At 38.5% G+C, this 18,561-nt stretch overlaps 1 protein-coding gene across 4 annotated transcripts; it reads left to right on the forward strand.

Annotated features, from left to right (window-relative positions):
• Positions 1-173: 173 nt before the first annotated feature.
• Positions 174-18,401, forward strand: snx14 (sorting nexin 14). 4 transcript variants are annotated; one of them, XM_022750334.1, is made up of 30 exons: positions 174-443; positions 614-784; positions 910-1,030; positions 1,393-1,466; positions 1,913-1,991; positions 2,091-2,134; positions 2,237-2,324; positions 2,406-2,490; positions 2,568-2,724; positions 2,928-3,003; positions 3,187-3,231; positions 3,372-3,452; positions 3,712-3,826; positions 4,273-4,428; positions 4,558-4,682; positions 5,398-5,456; positions 5,975-6,001; positions 7,680-7,812; positions 8,998-9,184; positions 10,234-10,317; positions 10,601-10,701; positions 12,229-12,340; positions 12,558-12,598; positions 12,751-12,870; positions 13,893-14,016; positions 15,059-15,223; positions 15,659-15,754; positions 15,859-15,950; positions 16,097-16,153; positions 17,455-18,401. In XM_022750334.1, the coding sequence occupies exons 2-30, from the start codon at positions 648-650 to the stop codon at positions 17,491-17,493; spliced, it is 2,820 nt and encodes a 939-aa protein (XP_022606055.1). In that variant the 5' UTR covers positions 174-443; positions 614-647; the 3' UTR covers positions 17,494-18,401. The 4 variants fall into 4 exon arrangements, with proteins under 4 accessions (XP_022606055.1, XP_022606054.1, XP_022606053.1 ...); XM_022750333.1 differs by having other exon boundaries at positions 174-447; positions 17,452-18,395; XM_022750332.1 differs by having other exon boundaries at positions 17,452-18,395.
• Positions 18,402-18,561: the final 160 nt, after the last annotated feature.

Genomic DNA, 18,561 nt, shown 5'->3' on the forward strand with positions numbered 1-18,561 from the left:
TTGTAAATTTGGGACACCTCGTCCGTGTGTCATGGCTTATATGAGGATAAATGCCGCCGATAAACCTGTTCGTCTTCAAACTACCGGAGACAGTATTTTTCAAGCTGCCCCTGGAAACGCAGCGGAGGTGACATCATGCGCCTCCGCCGCTGACAGACAGCCAGGCAGCAACCGTTGCCCCTCAGTGGACAGAAATGACAGCTGGAGCACCGCAGCCATTAGCCAAACACTAGCCTACCGGAGTTTTACGACGGTCTGTGCACAGCTGATGCTGCGTAATTACCACTAATCCTTCTGTGGTTTACAGCTGTATGCTGCATCTCGCTTATCCTACGCTGAATCCTAAAAAACAGGCAGCCTGCGTATTTATTCTGCAAATTCACGATGGTGTCGCTGCCGGACTACAGTGAAAAATGGCCCATAACATCCACCGTACCCGTACAGTAAGTAAGTGCTGGAGTCGATAAATAAAACCATTGCAACCTGCTTGCTATGTTAAACAAAACGGTCACTCAAAAAGACATGATTTTGAGGTGATTGTGCTCTGTATCGCTGCGAGACGCCATTATTTATATGAAGACAGTTACTTCATAATGTGTCATTTATTTTACAGTAATATGCAGTAGGCTACATATGCACAGGCGAAAATGGGATGCATCAGGGCTTATGTGCAGAAAATAAGACGCAGGATAAAGCTGGACCGGCTCAGAGAGCTGGGCCGACAGTATCCAGTCTTCTGCTTTCTGCTGCTGGTCCTGCTGCTATCCACTGTTCTTTTAAACAGGTAAGTACACAGTAGTTATATCACTTTATCTATGCTACTTCATATATGACACCCGACACTATTCTCCAATAGTGCTTTGATGTTTTGACTCAGGTAATCGCTGTATATGTCTTCTGTCTTCACAGATATATTCAGATTATAATGGTGTTTTGGTCCTTCCTGGCTGGAGTTGTCACTTTTTACTGCTCTTTGGGGCCCGAGTCTTTGCTGCCCAACATCTTAGTCTCCATCAAACCAAAGACCAAGGTAAGTCAGGGATCAGGAATCACTGAATGGTATTCTCTGATACTATCAAAATTAAAATTTACTCTAAGCCTTGATCAGAACAATTTGGAAACATTTTTTGGAATGTCTTTTGGTGCTTTTACATAGCACATATAAGGAATATAGTGAATTTTGAAGAAAAAAACAGCATTGACATGAGCATGTTTAGCCATATCAAGGTATTATGCTGATACTCAGTGTCTCTGAACTTTGTTGGAAAATTGCATAAATTAAACAAAGATTATTGGCTGACTTATATTGATATTTAGTCTATATGACACAAATTGTCTATGATCAATGCTCTTTTGCAGCTGGAGTTAATCTTTGTGAACTTTCTTTTACAGTCATACCAGCAGGAGCTGTTTCCACTGGGGCACAGCTGTGCTGTTTGTGGAAAAATCAAATGCAAAAGGCACAGGTGAGTTATATTGTTTTGGTGTTATAAGCTGAGAAAGTGACTGTATTGTGTTGTATTGTGACCTTATAATTTGTGTCATCTGTTATGCTGAAAAGATAAACTCAAGCACTACATGACTATGTACATTACCATGCTACTGAATATGCTAGGTTTACTTATGCTAGTAAAAGAAAGGGTAAAAATCAAATAAAGTGATTAATTTGGAAGCAAATTATAAGCTAAACTGGCAGAAGAGTCATTCAATGAAGTGAGGCATTTAGGCCATATGACGTTGCTTGAATCTTTTGTTGCGTTTGGTTTGTTAACACACATTCAGTGTGCTCAATAATACACTGTTGTTTATCATTAAGTTATGGAAAATGTTACACCTCCCTCTAGTGGTCATACAGGATTCTGATGCTTTTCTCCATGTACAATACTGTGATGTTATTGTTTTTTTTTGATAGACCGACCCTATTACTGGAAAACTATCAGCCATGGCTTGACCTGAAAGTTCCCTCAAAGGTTGATGCTTCTCTTTCAGAGGTAATATACGCATTAACATATTTCTTTTTTTTTTTTTTTAAATCAATATTAAATTAAATCACCAATTTATCTCTTAATCAAATCTTGTTCTTTTCTAAGATTCTGGAACTTGTTCTGGAAAATTTTGTGTATCCTTGGTATAGGTAAGCTAATTTTTTGTATTTTTTTCTGTCATAATATAAATTGAAGCAGTATAATGTGTTATGTAGAGATAGTGAAGTGACTGTTAAGTGTTTCTTTTTCAGAGACGTAACGGATGATGAGGCGTTTGTTGACGAGCTGAGAGTGACTTTGCGTTTCTTTGCAGCCGTGTTAGTCCGCCGAACTCAGAAGGTGACAAATTAGACCATGTGAAGTTAAGATCTTGAGATATTGATTGACTGAATTATTTTCAATAATTTTTTTCTCCCTCAGGTGGACGTGGCATCCCTCATCACACAAAAGCTTCTTAAAGTTTCCATGAAGCACATCGAAATAATAAGCAAAGCCAGGCAGAAAGGTATTGCTGACATGCATCACCCACTGACTCGTCTTCTTTGTGTTCACCATAAGAACTCTTTTTGCTCTCCTTTGTAGTAAAGAACACAGAATATCTCCAACAAGCTGCCCTGGAGGAATACGGTCCTGACCTTCATGTAGCACTTCGCGGTCGCAGAGATGAGCTTCTCTACCTCAGGAAGCTGACTGAGATGCTTTTTCCCTACATCCTGCCACCCAAGGCTACAGACTGCAGGTAACTCACAGTTGTGCAGTGTGCAGTGCCCCAATATACTGTATTTGTCAAAGTGTGTCTCGAAACATCACAGCATCAGCGTACTTTATTTTCCCCCAAAGAGAAAGTCTGGCAGTATTGACACTATACACATGTAGATAAGGTCCATTCTTTACTCTTTCACTTTCTTGTTTCCTGCTGCCTTATCTCTTCACTCCTCTCAGATCTCTTACTCTCCTAATAAGAGAAGTCTTGGCTGGTTCTGTCTTCCTTCCTTCAATGGACTACTTGGCTGATCCTGTGAGTGTAGACACACTAAGGGCTCAGTTTGATTTGTGTTTAGCAAGCATGTCAATTAATGTTATTTATCATGAGCATGCAAATGGTAGACATGTGCCCTTTTCAGGACCAAAAGTACCTACAGTGTTCTGCATGATTTTTGTAAACTTACTGTCTGCTGTTTTTTTATTTTTTTTATTTCAGGACACAGTGAATCATTTACTTTTGATATTCATCGACAAATCCCCTGTAAGTATATGTTGAACTTTGAATTCATGTGTACATACAGTTCCATCTACATCTGTGTCTTTAAACATATGGCTCCAGAGGGTATATCATTTATGGGTGAATAAGATAAACATGTTGTCTATCTACTTCTTTCGCTCAAGCCTGAGGAAGCCACTGAGCCCGCTTCAACATTGGTTCCTTTCCTGCAAAAGTACTCTGATACTCGCAACAAAAAGCCCTCAGTAAGTGTTGCATTAAAGTGATTCCTCAGCTGTTTGAACTGCATACAACCTCTGAAAACATCTAAGTACCACTTCATGAAGAAGCCACCGAATACTGTATGTGATAGTATCTAGTACATACTGTAATCACAACATGCAGACTCCATATGTTTTAGCCCCATATATCAGGTCTCACCGAGACACACCTCACAAGAAGTCGGAGGAACACAACTGTGATCTCTCTTCTGTCCTCACCGCTGCTCTCTCTCTGTCTCACCAGGTGCTAAAGCTTGAGTTGAAGGAAATCAGAGAACAGCAAGACCTTCTCTTTCGGTTCATGAACTTCTTGAAGCAAGAGGGGGCTGTCCATGTGCTCCAGTTCTGCCTTGCAGTCGGTAAGTGTTTCCCAGTCCTTTCAGATGTTTTCAAAAGAGGCCGCATGAAGTAACTTAGTTATCTCTCTGGTAAGTTGTAATTTGTACTAATTAAAGTAATTTGATTGCTTACCATGTGTCCTACCAACACTGGGACCAACATCACCTGAAATTTATGCATTAAATTATAAATTTTGAATTCTAAATGCTCATAAAACAAGTTATATGATTTAGGTAAAGCAGTACCTGTACTTGTCCTTCTTTTTTTTAATTACTACTTACTTAATTACTTAAGTTTGTAGTGGCAGTAATTTTAATATTTTCTTTTAAAATGGAGAAATTTAATAGATGCAATCCCTAGTCCCAGCCCCTAGGTCAGTCTAAAATTTTCAGCAACACTTACTTAAGACATAGGTTCTCATTGTTACACAGTGAGTTTGATATGTGTGACTCTCTTAACTTCTCAGAGGAATTCAACGATAGGATACTGTGCCCAGAGCTGTCAGACTCAGAGAAGATGATGCTTCACGAGGAGGTGAAGAAGATCTATGAGACTTACTGTTTGGACGAGAGTGTTGACAAGATCCTCTTCGACCCCTTTATCGTAGAAGAAATACGCAACAGTGTGTGACTAGGATATTCTCTTTATCAATCTGATTATTTAAGATTAAGCACACAGACTTATTCCACTTACTTCGATTAACATGAAGATTAATTATTTGTTTTTGTTGTTGTTTTATTGTACTTCCCAGTTGCAGAGGGCCCACATGCAGAGGTGGTGAAACTGCAGACCATGAGGTGTTTGTTTGAAGCCTATGAGCATGTACTGTCCCTCCTGGAGAATGTTTTCACCCCCATGTTCTGTCACAGTGATGAGGTTAGCATCTTTAGCAAAAAATAAATCGCTCAACTCATTGTCACCCAGTTTGATAACATCTGTCTGAGGTTCAAACCAATTTATTGATCACCTCTTTTGCATTTCCATTGCATCTGTCTATGTTCTGATTTCTCATACAGTCCTTTCAGAATATGGTTGTTTCAGTACAGACTGAATTTTAATATCATCCAGCTTTTGAATTTTGTTCGTGTCAGACGTAACAAAGCTATATCTGTCAAATGCTGAAAGTAGAGCTGATTTGGAATTCATTGACTCTCTTGCGTTATCCTCTTCCGATCTCTCAGCCACCAACCGCTTTCGTCCGTGTCATCAATACCAGACGCGCAACTGGCCAATGAGCCGACACTGGCATTATGCCAAGCTGCCAAGCCGAATTTCACCCCTCAGAGGCTGTTTCATTGAATACAGCTGGGTGGAGCAGTGCTCAGCCATTGTCCACAGCAGGCCACTGCCCTGCATGAATAGTGTGCCTGGAAAATAATATGATATTATTTGACTTTTTTGTTGCCACTTTTGTTCCTGCTCCAAAATAAACCTTGCAGTCATGATTATTATTACGACATGAAGACGTCGCTGGATAGATAACGTGTTTCTCTAATGGCTCTCACATACAATAGTGTATCAGAATTTGCATATGCACTGTTTGATTGACTTAAACTGTATTCTCTTTTCCTCTTTCCATGTCACTCTCCAGTATTTTCGCCAGCTTCTGCGAGGGGCCGAGTCCCCTGCCAGGAATTCCAAGATGAGCAGGTAGGTTTCACTTCAACAATTTTTGTGTTTGTATGAAACAGAAGAAAAGCTTGTCTATAATGTTTACCAGTATATTGATGCAAAGGTGACTTTTGATAATTTAGTTAGTCACAGAAAGCAATTAAAACACAATGCCTCAATGATAGGTTATTTTTTTAGACAGGAAATCGATTACATACAACCTCAAGTTCCTATAGTTATTCTCAATTTTACTGATGATATCTACGTATTTTTTAATGTTTGCAAGTCTGTATTGCAGTGGCCACTGCAGTGTGAAGGAAGAATATAGTATGTGGCAGCTGCAAAAACAATATGAATTCAAATAAGTGTTGTCTCACTACAGTCAAAAATCAGCTGTAAATTAACAATAAATTTGCTTTGCAGTATAAAGAAACTTAAATTAGATATAAATTTTGTTGAGTTGAGCCCAGGGATCAAATGTCATGTTTCTATCGCGGGGTGCGGTGTGTATGTGGCCACGGGGCCCTGCCACTAACTCCTTGTGCATATTGTTCCAGAAATAGCCTCAGTTTGGATGACATTCGGTGAGTATAAGGCATCAGTGTGCTGATCAGAACAGTGGCTGGCTGAGCAGTGCTGCTGCACGCAAGATACAACAGACACCTCATTCTTGCCTGACTTGTCTACAAAGGAAGATGTGCTGCCTTTTTAACAAATTCACTGTTCCCTGGGCCCACTGAAATCAGAGCTATATAATTTTTATCGCTAATCTAATTTCACCCCTAAATGTGTGTGTTATTTGAAGCTTGTGCTGTAAATGCAAATGAGAGAAGATTGAGAAAAGTGACCTTAATCAGCTAATCATGATAATTATAGCATATGAGTCAGCATTAATCATATGTTAATCAGGCTAATCAAGAGTCATGCTGCTGAACACATGCGATATAAAATCTTACTTTTGGACGGTTTAGGCTTTAGTTTTTGTGGTTTTCTTAGCAAACATGGGTTTGCTTTCTTCCAAAATTGCAGAATTAAACATCAGGGGAACTCAGGGACAGAAGTTGACTGGTTATATGTTTCTTTTTCTTTTTTTATGAAATCAATCTTGTTATGAAGGCAGTTTTCAAAGCAGTATCAATCATGCCACTCAAAGGAAACAGAGGAAATAGTAGATAATGGCTATCACTGGCACTCCATTTGTAAATATTGACTAAATAGAAGCCTCAACTCCCTCCATGTCTGCAATTCAGTAACCCGCCCCCTTCCACTCTGCACCTCCGTTCACCTATTACTCCATCAATGTATTGCCACCACCGTGCTGTGTCTGTGCCTGTATGTCCACTCTTGATTCTGTAACCACCATACTGCCTGCCCTGGTATGATCCATGGTCCTCTCCCTCCTCTTGCCCGAGGGGACATGACCCTGTTCTGCTTTTAGTTCCTGGGACTGGAGCCCCGAGTCCCCGTCCTCACTGTTCACCGCCTCTGGCAGCTCCTCACCTGCATCTTTTAACTCCCTCCATGCCCAGTCCACGTTCACAACCTTCCCATATGGCTCACTATCCCACCGCCACTCATCACCAAAGTAAGTCAGGGTCCATCCGTGTGTCAAAGGTCGCTCAGTGTGATGTCATGCTGTCCACTTTCCCCCACGTGACCCCAGTCTCAGCCAGACGCCTGCATGGTGGGACTGCTGCATGGGATCCTGTTTTTATTTGTCATGTGTCCCTCCAACTCTGTTATGTTGTTTAGGCAAAAGACTCCCTGTTGTTTTTGACAATGCAGTGACTTTTCAATGTTCAGCTCCTTATGTATTCAGTATGTCACCATGGTGATTTTTATTTCACTCCGTCTAACACGCACTCCCACAGAGCACCTGTGATGTTGTGTGCCTTTTCTGGTTGACTGGTAACTGACCATCTTCATTAAAATTTTTGATTCCCTTCAAACTAGACATCTGTTCATGAAATCAATGCTCACTGCTGTGTGCTGTGTTTGTTTTTGGCCCGGCAGCGCTTAACCATCAACCCAGACATTTTGTTGTGAGATGGCTGTGAAGTGACATACTGGCTTTGGGTTTGGCTACCTTAGCTTTTTCCTCCCATATACAATCATCCTGATGCAGTATGCTGCGCCTTCCTCCCTCTTCTCTCTTCTACGGTTCCTTCCGTGTCACCTCTCTCAAGCTGCATGTGCTTTGCTGAAGCCATGCACATCTCCTACATCGTGCATTGATTAATAACCTCTTCGTCTGGTCTGCAGGAACACGTCAAAGAGGGGCGAGTCCTTTGGGATCAGCCGCATTGGCAGTAAGATCAAAGGAGTGTTCAAGAGCACAACCATGGAGGGAGCCATGCTGCCATCCTACGGGCTGGTAGAGGGAGAGGATGATATGGTAAGGCTGATGTAAAAATTAATGTCACACTCATTTTTAGGGGATCTTATAATCCTCATGGGATGGACTAGGATTTAAACACATTAGTCATTGTCAGATACGTGGAAGGTTCTCAGATTCATCCTGCATAGACATTTTAAAGCAACATTTTAAAATCACTAAAAGTAATAAAAAACAAAATCAACCCATAATCATTTTTTAAAACAGTCAAGCTTCTGCAAAAAGGAAAATTCAAACTAAAGCACTCTTTTACACTGTTTCAACTGTTACCACCTGGGGGCGTTGGTGAGAAAAGAAAGGAAAGCCACAGAGTTGACCAAGTCTGTCTCATGTGTGTAACCTCCACTGAGTTTTCCATTTTGATAACATCACAGGTTTTAGACTTTGGCTTCAAAAGACATTCACATTCCTGAGAACCATTGTGCTGAAAACATAGTTGTACTTTAATTTCTGTCCCTTTCTGATACGTCTCTTTCCCTTGTTTCGAGTTTGCATGCTCAACTGACAGAAGGTTGTGAGGGGTTTAAGGACCAAGTATTTCCCCATTAAAGAAACACAAGCACATAAGAAACTCACATGTAAATGACTAAACATCAGCTTTGTTTGTTATTATAGTTCAAGCTGAGTGACTTTCCTCTAATGGATGTGACAAACTCTTTGGGATTATTTCACAAATATTGTGCAAAGGAATGTGAACCAAATATGTAGATATAATGACTGATCTTCCAAAGATGGTCCAGCAGTACTTAGTGTAAGGGGGATATCCTGTGTTTACGTTTCATTTTCCCCTATTTGTGGCTGAGTCTCAATCAACCTTTTTTTTTAAAGACTTTCCCTCATATTGAAATTCCCTGTCCTTCATAGTAAATTTGAAAGGTGAACACTGTATGTTAAACAAGTTACAAAGAGAAGACACATACAGGTAAGACAGATGAACACACTCAAAATGAACAGATTTTGAACTAATAGAGCAAAAAGAAAAAAAAAGGTTAAGTTTAAGAATTAAAAGACAGCTCTCTTGTGACTCTACACGTTTCCAATGAATACATTTGTGGTAATTTTCTTTGTACTGTGTTTATCTGCAGTGTTTTGCACCTTAACAGTAGCAGTTTTGACCATGACCTGTTTATTCAGAGCAAGCTTCCTCTGCTTGACCTTAACCTCTCTCACTTCCTTCCACTCAAGGTGGAGGAGGCCATGATGGTGCTGGAGGATGATTCCCCCATGGAGGTAGCCTCTACCCCCAGCACGCCAAGAAACCTCTCAGCCTGGAACATCACCATCCCTTACATTGATTTCTATGACGACGATGTGAAGAGGGAGAGGATTCCTGTGTTCTGTATTGATGTGGAGCGCAACGACAGGAAGGCAGGTGAGGCTGCAAAGAACCAGTCCCTCTGTCTCACTTAATGTCATCTGAGAGAGGTCATTCTGCTTTGCTGCAGGAAGTATCAGATTGAACTGTGGCATCTTTTTCAAAAGGCTTTAGTTTTGTAGATAGTTTGTTTTATAGTTCAGTAAAAAAACAAAAAAACACAATAATGTGTGATATTACTGTGAATTCTTATTTATTTAATGTTTGTTTAAATCCCCTTTAAACTAAAATCAGGTATTTCTTTGCAACATGAAATATCCGTAGTAAATACAGTCAGAGTTGTTAACAAGGTAGTTAACAAAAAATATCTTTATTATATCTTTATTATATATATATCATATCTTTAACTCAGCCAACCGACTTCATAACTTTTATGATTGGTGCACAGAAATATGTGATATCAGTTTTTCCAACAGAGACCTACCCATTTAAAACCAGTGAGAAAAAATAAACACAAATACAGGACACTCTCATATGAAATGACTGAAATTGTTCTAACTTTGTCAGATAACTGTGTGTTCATTTAGCAGCTCAATATCTATAATATGACGATGAGTGAGAAAATGGATTTTCAGGTCCTTTAAAACTTAAACTTGTCAATTTTAATGTGAAAAAAAAAATTTAGGGACATTTGACAGCATTTTACTGCCAATAAACAATATTTGCCCCAGAGACATTATGGTGCTAAATATTGCCACTTATTGACCACGAAAATGGACAAAAATCTATATAAGAGTAAAATCTAAAGTGCCTCCCAAAAAGCAGGAAATTACTAAATCTAGCTAAATCTGTGACAAAAAGCAATGTTTGATAATTTTCCTATCCACTTCTTTATGTGGTCGACTGCTGTGAATCTTCACAGACTAATAAGTTGGTTGATAGGAGCAATACAGACATCACATAACATCAGTGTGGGGACTGAAATTCAGTTGGAGCTGTCAACATGCATAGTTTCCTCGTGTGGCAGTGATTCTAACTGATATATTGTTTATTATTTAATATATCAATTTACATTACACTAAACTTTCTTTTGTGTTTACCTACAGTGGGACACGAGACTGAGCACTGGTCTGTATACAGAAGATATCTGGAGTTCTATGTGCTTGAATCAAAGCTCACTGAGTTTCATGGTAGGTTTTTTTCATATTGTTGCTCCAGTTTATTTTTTCATTCATTGCCTCAAGGAGTAATTTTACTGTTAAAATGGTCTCATGGATTCCAGAGAATCTAGAGAACATTGGTTTCTCATGAACATCGTTTTTAGGAATCAAACAGTCCTGTTGCAGAATGATTTTCATGTAGAGACTCTTACTGGAAACCACACAACTGTCATTTCCCTGTCAACATAAAAGAAAGCCCTTTCTGTTCATATTTTTCAGTGCTCCTCTTTGTGAAATCTTTCACCCTCTATAGGCTCATTTCCAGACGCACAGTTGCCTTCGAAGAGAATTATTGGCCCCAAGAATTATGAGTTCCTCACATCGAAACGGGAAGAGTTCCAGGAGTACCTCCAGGTAGATGTCTGAGAAGACACCTGCATCTTTCCTTCTAAATTTGTTAAGACAGATATACTTGATATATATTGATGGGTCTGGATCTGAGCCAGAGGTTCTCCAGAAACACCTTCATAAACTATTATTATGTGGTGTTCCTCTGATTGTTCAGTTCAAATATCAAACAAGTCTCACGTCTTCTGTATATATAAGTAGAACAGGATGGTAATAAACCAGCAGTTACTGCGCTCTTAAATCCATGAAGAAGAAACACTAACCCAAGTATTTTGATGAGAGTGATATTTTATACATTATTTGGTGTCTAAAATAACACAGTAACAGTGAAGGTTAAGTGCAGATTCAATTCTCAGATTTTTCATAATTCCTCTTTAGAAGCTTGTGCCCACACATACGCACAAACACACACACACACACGCACGCACGGTCACGCCCGCAAATACACACAGTGCTCCAGACACAAATCGTTCCACTCAGTATAGCTGGCTGTGCAGGCAGCACTCCACCAGTGACCAGACACTGAGATTAAATTGAAAGGATCTTAGTTTTTGAGCGTTTGTTCTAGCGTCCTGACAGGATCTCTCCAGGTCCATTGTCAGAAAACAACCTTTTAGATGTGATCGGTTTGAAACTCTGAAGAACAATTGAGAAGAGTACCACAAGTCTAGATGATAGACCAGTTAGATCACTGTTCTAGACTGATAAGAAATGATCTCTCTGTTTCTGTTTCATTTGGTCATCATGGGGACAGCTGCAACTTTTTAAAACACAGAGAACATGGCAATGTGACAGAGTTCTGACTCTGAAGTTGCGATGAGGGGGTTGTGATCCACTTTGAAGACTCTGTTTTAGCAGTGGATTCAAGGATACTCTAACAAGATTTGAGACCTGGCTGTCAAACGTTGAAAAAGAAAAATGACCAAATTTACATCTTCACAACTGAAGACTGCTTGTCATCTGAAATTTATATCACGACGTCGAGTTTTCAGAGCATCTTTGAACACACCAAGGGAGGAATTTTAAATGGTGCCTCCTTAGAAGAGCATTGCCACAAAATCCTAACATAACTGACGACACCAAAAGCTGTCAAATATTGTCACTGTGATGGATTACCTATCTCAAAATAAGTCTGTACAAGTAGATTTTTATGAAATGCTGAAATTAACAGACAGAAAAGGCTCATTTGAAGGCTGGAAATTAATTTAAAAACCTTTGATATTCTGTGAAAAATGGTCAGCAATAATGTAAACTCTCTTCATATATAACATATAAAACTACAGGCATAAGTGCTTAAAAATCTGTTTAGTTACAAAATGCAAAATGAGTAAAACATCTGTGATTGAATGTGTTTACATGGCAACCTGAGTAAAATATTGGGTTTTTTTTTTTCAGCTTTGGCTGAGCTTTGCATTTAATGTCAAACACATTTTAAAGCCATCCATCTCTTTGTTCCAAGTTCCTCTGAGTGATGTTCCACCATAGAAGAACAAAACTTACAACATTGTGTATTTACATGGGTTTTCTTCACAGAAACTTCTCCAGCATCCAGAGCTGAGCAACAGTCAGCTCCTTGCCGACTTCCTGTCTCCACATAGTATGGAGTCCCAGTTCCTGGACAAGATGTTGCCTGACGTGAACCTGGGTACAGTATGAGGCAGATTCTGACTGAATGGGACCCAGAGAATGTGACAAAGACCTAAGAGATGGATTATGTTTGCACAGTAGAGCATGTCAAACACAGTGTGAAAATGTTTGATCAGCCTGACCTTGGGTTGGTGTGAAAAGATATTTGTGTTTCAGACAGAGGCAAAATGTGACAGAATGATACTTCACTGAGATAAACTGTTTATGTTTCACAGGGAAAATCATTAAGTCAGTTCCCAGCAAACTGATAAAAGAGGTAAGAAATGCATCCCTAGTGGTGTGTGTGTGTGTGTGTGTGTCTGACTCTTCACAGTCTTTTTAACATTTCTACAAGACAAATAGATCTGTAAGAGAAATAATATTGCCATTTTAACTTATACATATTCTCTACTGTGCTTTTTTTGTCAGAAAGGGCAGCATCTGGAGCCTTTCATCCAGTCTTTCTTCAACTCCTGTGAATCTCCCAAACCCAAACCCAGCCGCCCTGAGCTCACTATCCTCAGCCCTACCTCAGAAAATGATAAAAAGGTTGGGAACCCAAGTATCAGTACTTCAAATGTTTCTCTCTCCCTGAAAGCCTAGGCCTCGGGAATGTAATCCTTTGAGCATGGCTGCAGTGCTTCCTGCCTAATGCTCACATTTAGTTTTGTAAACGTTTACGCTGACGGTTTGCCAGCAACAACTTTCTGGTTGAAAACACGCGATCCAATCGAGCTTCGCAGTTGAATGTTTTCTAAGCAAAGTCATGGTTTGCATCTTCCCAGACATTATTGTAGGAACTGTTTTCACTGGTATTTTGTTGTAATGATGATGGCAGTGTTTAACTGTTTTGAACTGTTTTGGTGTTTGGTCCAGCTGTTTTAAAATAAAGTGCATGATAAAAGTGTAACTGGACCATAAATAAGTGAAGAGAGACAATTCAAAGTCAGTTTCAAGGCCAGTAGTGATTTTAGTTTTTTAGTTATCTGGTCTGACATGCAATGACATCCATCGTCCGTTTTTTGACCAAAGAAATGCTATTAGCTGAGTTGGTGAGGTCATGATGTCTTGACCAGTTTAGACATAATCCGACACATTTGGCACATGAGAGGAGTTTGCCTTCAAGGTTTTCCACCAGAAAGCCTATGCACATATTTTAACCTAAACCATGATCTTTTTCTAAACTTAACCAAATAGTTTTGTGACCTAAACTTAACTTAACTGTGACTGAAAACAAGTCTTTCTGCCAGCAAGGATTTCTGGCAGAAAACCCTGAAGGCAAACCTCTGCCAGCACCACCCATTTGTGGCTAGTGAAATGTCCACTTGACTATACAGGAACAAATGTGTCATTGTCCCAAAATTCAGAGATGAATGCAATTAACACCTCGTCAAACAATTTTGAGCATCTTTTATTCTATTATTTACAGTCTTTACAGATTGAAGCTGCACTCTTCAGTAGATCTCTGTCAGTCACTCAGAACATAAAAGTTTCTTAAAACAGAAGAGCAGAGTCTTTTGGTCTTAAATTGACTTTAATAATAAAAACTGATGTAAATTCCTCTCTCCTAGCTTTTCAACGACCTCTTCAAAAACAATGCCAACCGATCAGAAATGACGGAGAAGAGACACAATCAGAACTACTTCATGGAAATGATCACTGTTGAAGGGGTTTATGACTACTTAATGTATGTGGGTAAGTGAAGTTTGTTTATGGCGATCTGTCCATCACACCCTCTTCATCACATACTCATACATATTATTATAATAGACATGTAGTGGAAGTTTTTTAAAGTTAGAGAAAAAAAATTGTCTGTTTTTATGTATGAACTCGTCTTTTAGCTTTAAAAAAATATTAGAAAGTATCTTAGGATGCAGTTTTTTAATCAAGAATTACAAAAAGCTCACAGTTAGCAAGTTAAAAAGAAAAAGTCCTTTAGGTGTTTTTTTGCAAACTCCAAGCGGGCTTTCATGTGTCTTTCACTGAGGGGAGGCTTCAGTCTGGTCACTCTGCCATAGCACCCAGATTGGTGGAGTGCTGCAGTGATGGTTGTCCTTCTGGAACTAACATGAGGGGACTTTTTTCCTTTAGCATAAGGCTGCAACATAACAAAATGTAAAAGAAGGGAAGGGGTTTGAATAGTCTTTTGAATACAGTACTGTATACATATGCCATGTTTTCCCACTGTTTTTTTTTTCCTTCAGTATTTATTCATTTGTTTGTTTATCTTTTTATAGAGTTATGTACTGGAGTCAGATTCCAAACTAAAAAGACTAAAAATGTGCCTTGTGTTCCTGTATCCTAATACATGTCTGCCCTGTACCAAGCATTTTAAAACCTAATAAAAAATTTGAATTAAAAAAAAAAAAAAAATATATATATATTAGCTGACACAATATTTAGTTTTTTATCAAATCATTTTCATTAGCATTCCTACATGAAAAATAAAAGCTTTTGTGTCAAATGTAATATATCATATAGACTTATTAATCATTCATCAGTGGAAAGAACAAATTAATATAATCCAACAGCAGATGAGAGTTGCAGTGGCATTGTAAATATGAAAAAAAGTTATTTGAATAGCTTTTAGACCTGTTATCTATAGTAATATTGATGATAGTTTATTTATATTGCACTTTCCTGAAACAAAGTTCTGATGTGTTTTACAATAACACAAGACAAAAAAAAGCAAACAAAACAGAATGTTTCTCTTTCTCTCCGTCTTCATGGTTCTCAGGCCGAGTCATCTTCCACATCCCTGACTGGCTGCACCACCTGCTAATGGGTGGCAGGATCCTGTTCAAGAACACCCTGGAGGCCTACACAGATTACTATCTACAGTACAAACTGAACCAGGTGGTCCAGGAGCATCGGCTAGTCTCACTCATCACCCTGCTTAGAGGTACACAGCTGTTAAATCACAGATATTCACATGAATGTAGAAGGTTACATGTTATCACAATACTGCTATGTGTTGCTATTATGTGTCTGAAAAAATAGCTTAAAGCTGTTCTTAGGAGCTAACATTATGGGAGAGTTAGATGACAACATTGATACCAATTCTGGAGCCATGAGGAAGTTAGCCTAGCTTAGCATGAAGACTAGTTAAGGCCCATAACACCCCCTAAAACCACGAGTTTTCACATTTCTATTTATGTGTAAATTAAGAAAGAAGTTACATGTTAATCAATCTTTATGCTAAGCTAATCGCCTCCTGCCTCCAGCTCTGTACTGAACACACAAACATGAGAGTGATATCAATCTTCTTATGTAAAATGCTGGACTATACCTTAAACAGACTCATTTAATGAGGTGTGAATATTCTTTGCTTTTCTAGACACAGTTTTCTGTGAGAGTAGTCCACCCCGCTCGACTCAAGACAAACAGAGGAGAGCAAAGAAGACTTTCGAAGAGATGATGAGCTACATTCCAGGTATTCATTCAGTTTTAAACATTCTTACAGGACAAACATACAGATGTGAAAACAAGCAGACAATTTTATGTGTTTGCTGGGAAACTCATAAGCCATTTATTTAGACTTTCTAGGTAAATGTATTGGCGAAGAGGCCAAGTATGAGGGAGTACGTCTCCTCTTCGATGGCTTGCAACAGCCAGTTCTCAACAAACAGGTACAAAGACATCCAACACTGCTGGGAAACACATCTTGTCAAGACTTTCATATTGTTTTAAATTTTGTTTGGGGTTATATTTGTATTATTTAAAGACCACTGGCCTCAATGCTTTTCATGTTCTGCCTGTTTTTTGTCTTCCTCAGCTGACATATGTGCTCCTTGACATCGCCATTCAAGAACTTTTTCCTGAGCTAAACAAGGTAACTCACAACTTGCCTTGGTTTCTAAAGAAATATAGTCTGAATATATCCATCCATCCATCCATTATCTGTATCGGCTAGGGGGAAGTCTGAATATATTTGGACAAAAAATATTATTTATTAATCTGTATCAAAATCTGCAATCATATCTTGGCATAAAGTAACGATGAAACCTATGACTGTATAATGATGTCTGACAAATGAAAGATCACCAGAAGTAAATGTGAAGAAACTGTATCATAGTGCTATGACCACCTCACAGGCCACAACAAAGGAGAGAGACACACTGCCAGCTTATAATATATGAATAATAAATGAATAAATGAATATTTATTGAATTAAATAATAGAAAACAGGCATAGGGTGTGGAAATCAGTATCAGTAGGTTTTTAAGTTCAGAACAAAACCAAAAGGACTGTGCAAACAAAAGGACGAAGCTTGGCATGTGGCGTGGCTGTATTTTTCTTTAGAATAAAACAATAATAAAAAAAGGATGTTAATAAGCGTGCTGAATAATAACAATGCCAAATTCTTTTTGATTACACTTCAGTGATTGGCAGACTTGACTGATTTATTTAATCGTTGCAGCTAATCACTCCCATTATGTCCTTTAAAATGTGCCTGTAATTATCCTATAGAGGATTTCATGTCAGTGTTTTCAAAATGGAAAAATCACCTGTTGTTAGTTATGTTTGGTTAAGTTATCAAAGCGTTTGGCTTCTCGGCTGTAGTGAAAAGACTGTGAGTTGTACAGTATGTTTGCCGGAACAGTTGTAGGGCGTTTTGTGTTTTTTATTTCCCCCAGGCAGATTCCTTCTGGTGTCTTAGCATTAATAGAAAGGAAGAAATGACGCGATTGCCTCAAAGGCAAGTCAGTGAAATATTGCCATTATTTCTAGACAGCAGGCTTGCAGCAGTTTGCATTTGCAGTAATGAAATCATGTTACGACTTCATTACAGTAATGCACAGTAAATGAGTAGAGTAGTGCAGTCAGTGGAGGGTTCTCATTCAGTTCAAGATGTATGTACACTATTTGGATAGATTATATATAGATTTTATTAACAAGCTACATTTTTTTCAGATCAATATAATCATTGTGTAATTAATTGTGGCATAATATTTACATGCATTTTTGTAAATCTTCAAATCAAATATGAATAATTACACAGTTATGGCATTACATACAGTATTATCTCTTAACTATAAGTGCAAAATTATTCTTAATATATAAAGGAACACTTGTTTTACAACAAAGAACATCTATTTTTGTGCTTACTCTCTGTTTTTGTTTCCTCAGCAGGTACAGAAGGAGACGTCTGTGATGGCTCCATGGATGTAAAATGAGCAGCTCAATGGACACGATCAGACATGTTTGTCACGCATTAATTCACCCTACACTACTGCAAAAGGCTTTTGTTGCTCAGCTTACCTAAAACTAACATGAAGATCACATGTACAGTATCTGGGAACACGAGGCTTCCCCTGCTGTATATGCCATTTACTTTGTAAAAATAAAATTATGTAAATAAATGATAGATCAGTGTGTGTGTGTAATTATTCCTAAATATAAAAGCAAACGGTGTAAAAGTATACATCTGTTTGACATCTGCAGGTGGTTGTAGCAGTAGTTAGTAAAACTTTAAATGTATGACTTTTTCTATTTAACACTTAGATATTGTTATTTTTATTAAGTATTTCATCAACTGCTGTGAATCTCCTGCTGAAAAGTCTCACCTAATGTTAAAGGCTGGAACAACCCTCGCTGGAAGAGTTATCAGGAAAACTCAGTCCACACAAAGTGTTTTTCTGGGTTTTTTTTTGTTTTTTTTATCAAATACACCACTTCACCATTTGTAGTCTCCAAAACTATCTGTTAAGCCCCATGTACCCTGAGGTGGTTGACTCTTATGGCTAATTCAGTGCTTCATTTTTGAGTGACAGGGAGGAGGGGGGACAACTCAACTTGCTCTATGACAACTATAGAAGCTAAAGATGGTAAAGACGATGCCACATCCAAACTTAGCAGGAGAAAGTCTGAATGAAGCTCTCTGTCTCATTGCGTCTCTGAAAGTTCTACATCCTGATTGGCTGGCTGCTGCTCGTTTCTGTAAACAAACGACATTTCTTAATTATGGCGTCGTTATTATGTCCCACCACCATGGGACATGGTAAGCAGGACATTATGTTGTCATTCTTGTGAACACGATAACTCAAGAACACATAGTAGAAACTTAACAGGTAGTCCATGTGCAGTAAATGATCTGATTAGATATTGGTGTGCTTTGTTGCATAAATTTGCATATTAATGAGGTAAAACTAAAACTAACTTATTTTAGCATTAGGAAGAAAACAATAACAAAAAAAAAAAATCAACATTAATTCAAATCAAAAGAAATTCCATAATACT

This window comes from Seriola dumerili, unplaced genomic scaffold (genome assembly GCF_002260705.1).
Source record: "Seriola dumerili isolate Sdu_G_001 unplaced genomic scaffold, Sdu_1.0 BDQW01000149.1, whole genome shotgun sequence".
Lineage (NCBI taxonomy): Eukaryota > Metazoa > Chordata > Actinopteri > Carangiformes > Carangidae > Seriola > Seriola dumerili.

What these genes read in the sequence shown, in the direction of transcription:
- snx14 (XM_022750333.1), top strand. Translation starts at nt 648, where the DNA reads ATGGGATGCATCAGGGCTTATGTGCAGAAAATAAGACGCAGGATAAAG. An exon ending in GCGCAACGACAGGAAGGCAG is followed by an intron (nt 9,185 to 10,233) that starts GTGAGGCTGCAA and finishes GTTTACCTACAG; the next exon opens with TGGGACACGAGACTGAGCAC. An exon ending in TGACTACTTAATGTATGTGG is followed by an intron (nt 14,017 to 15,058) that starts GTAAGTGAAGTT and finishes CATGGTTCTCAG; the next exon opens with GCCGAGTCATCTTCCACATC.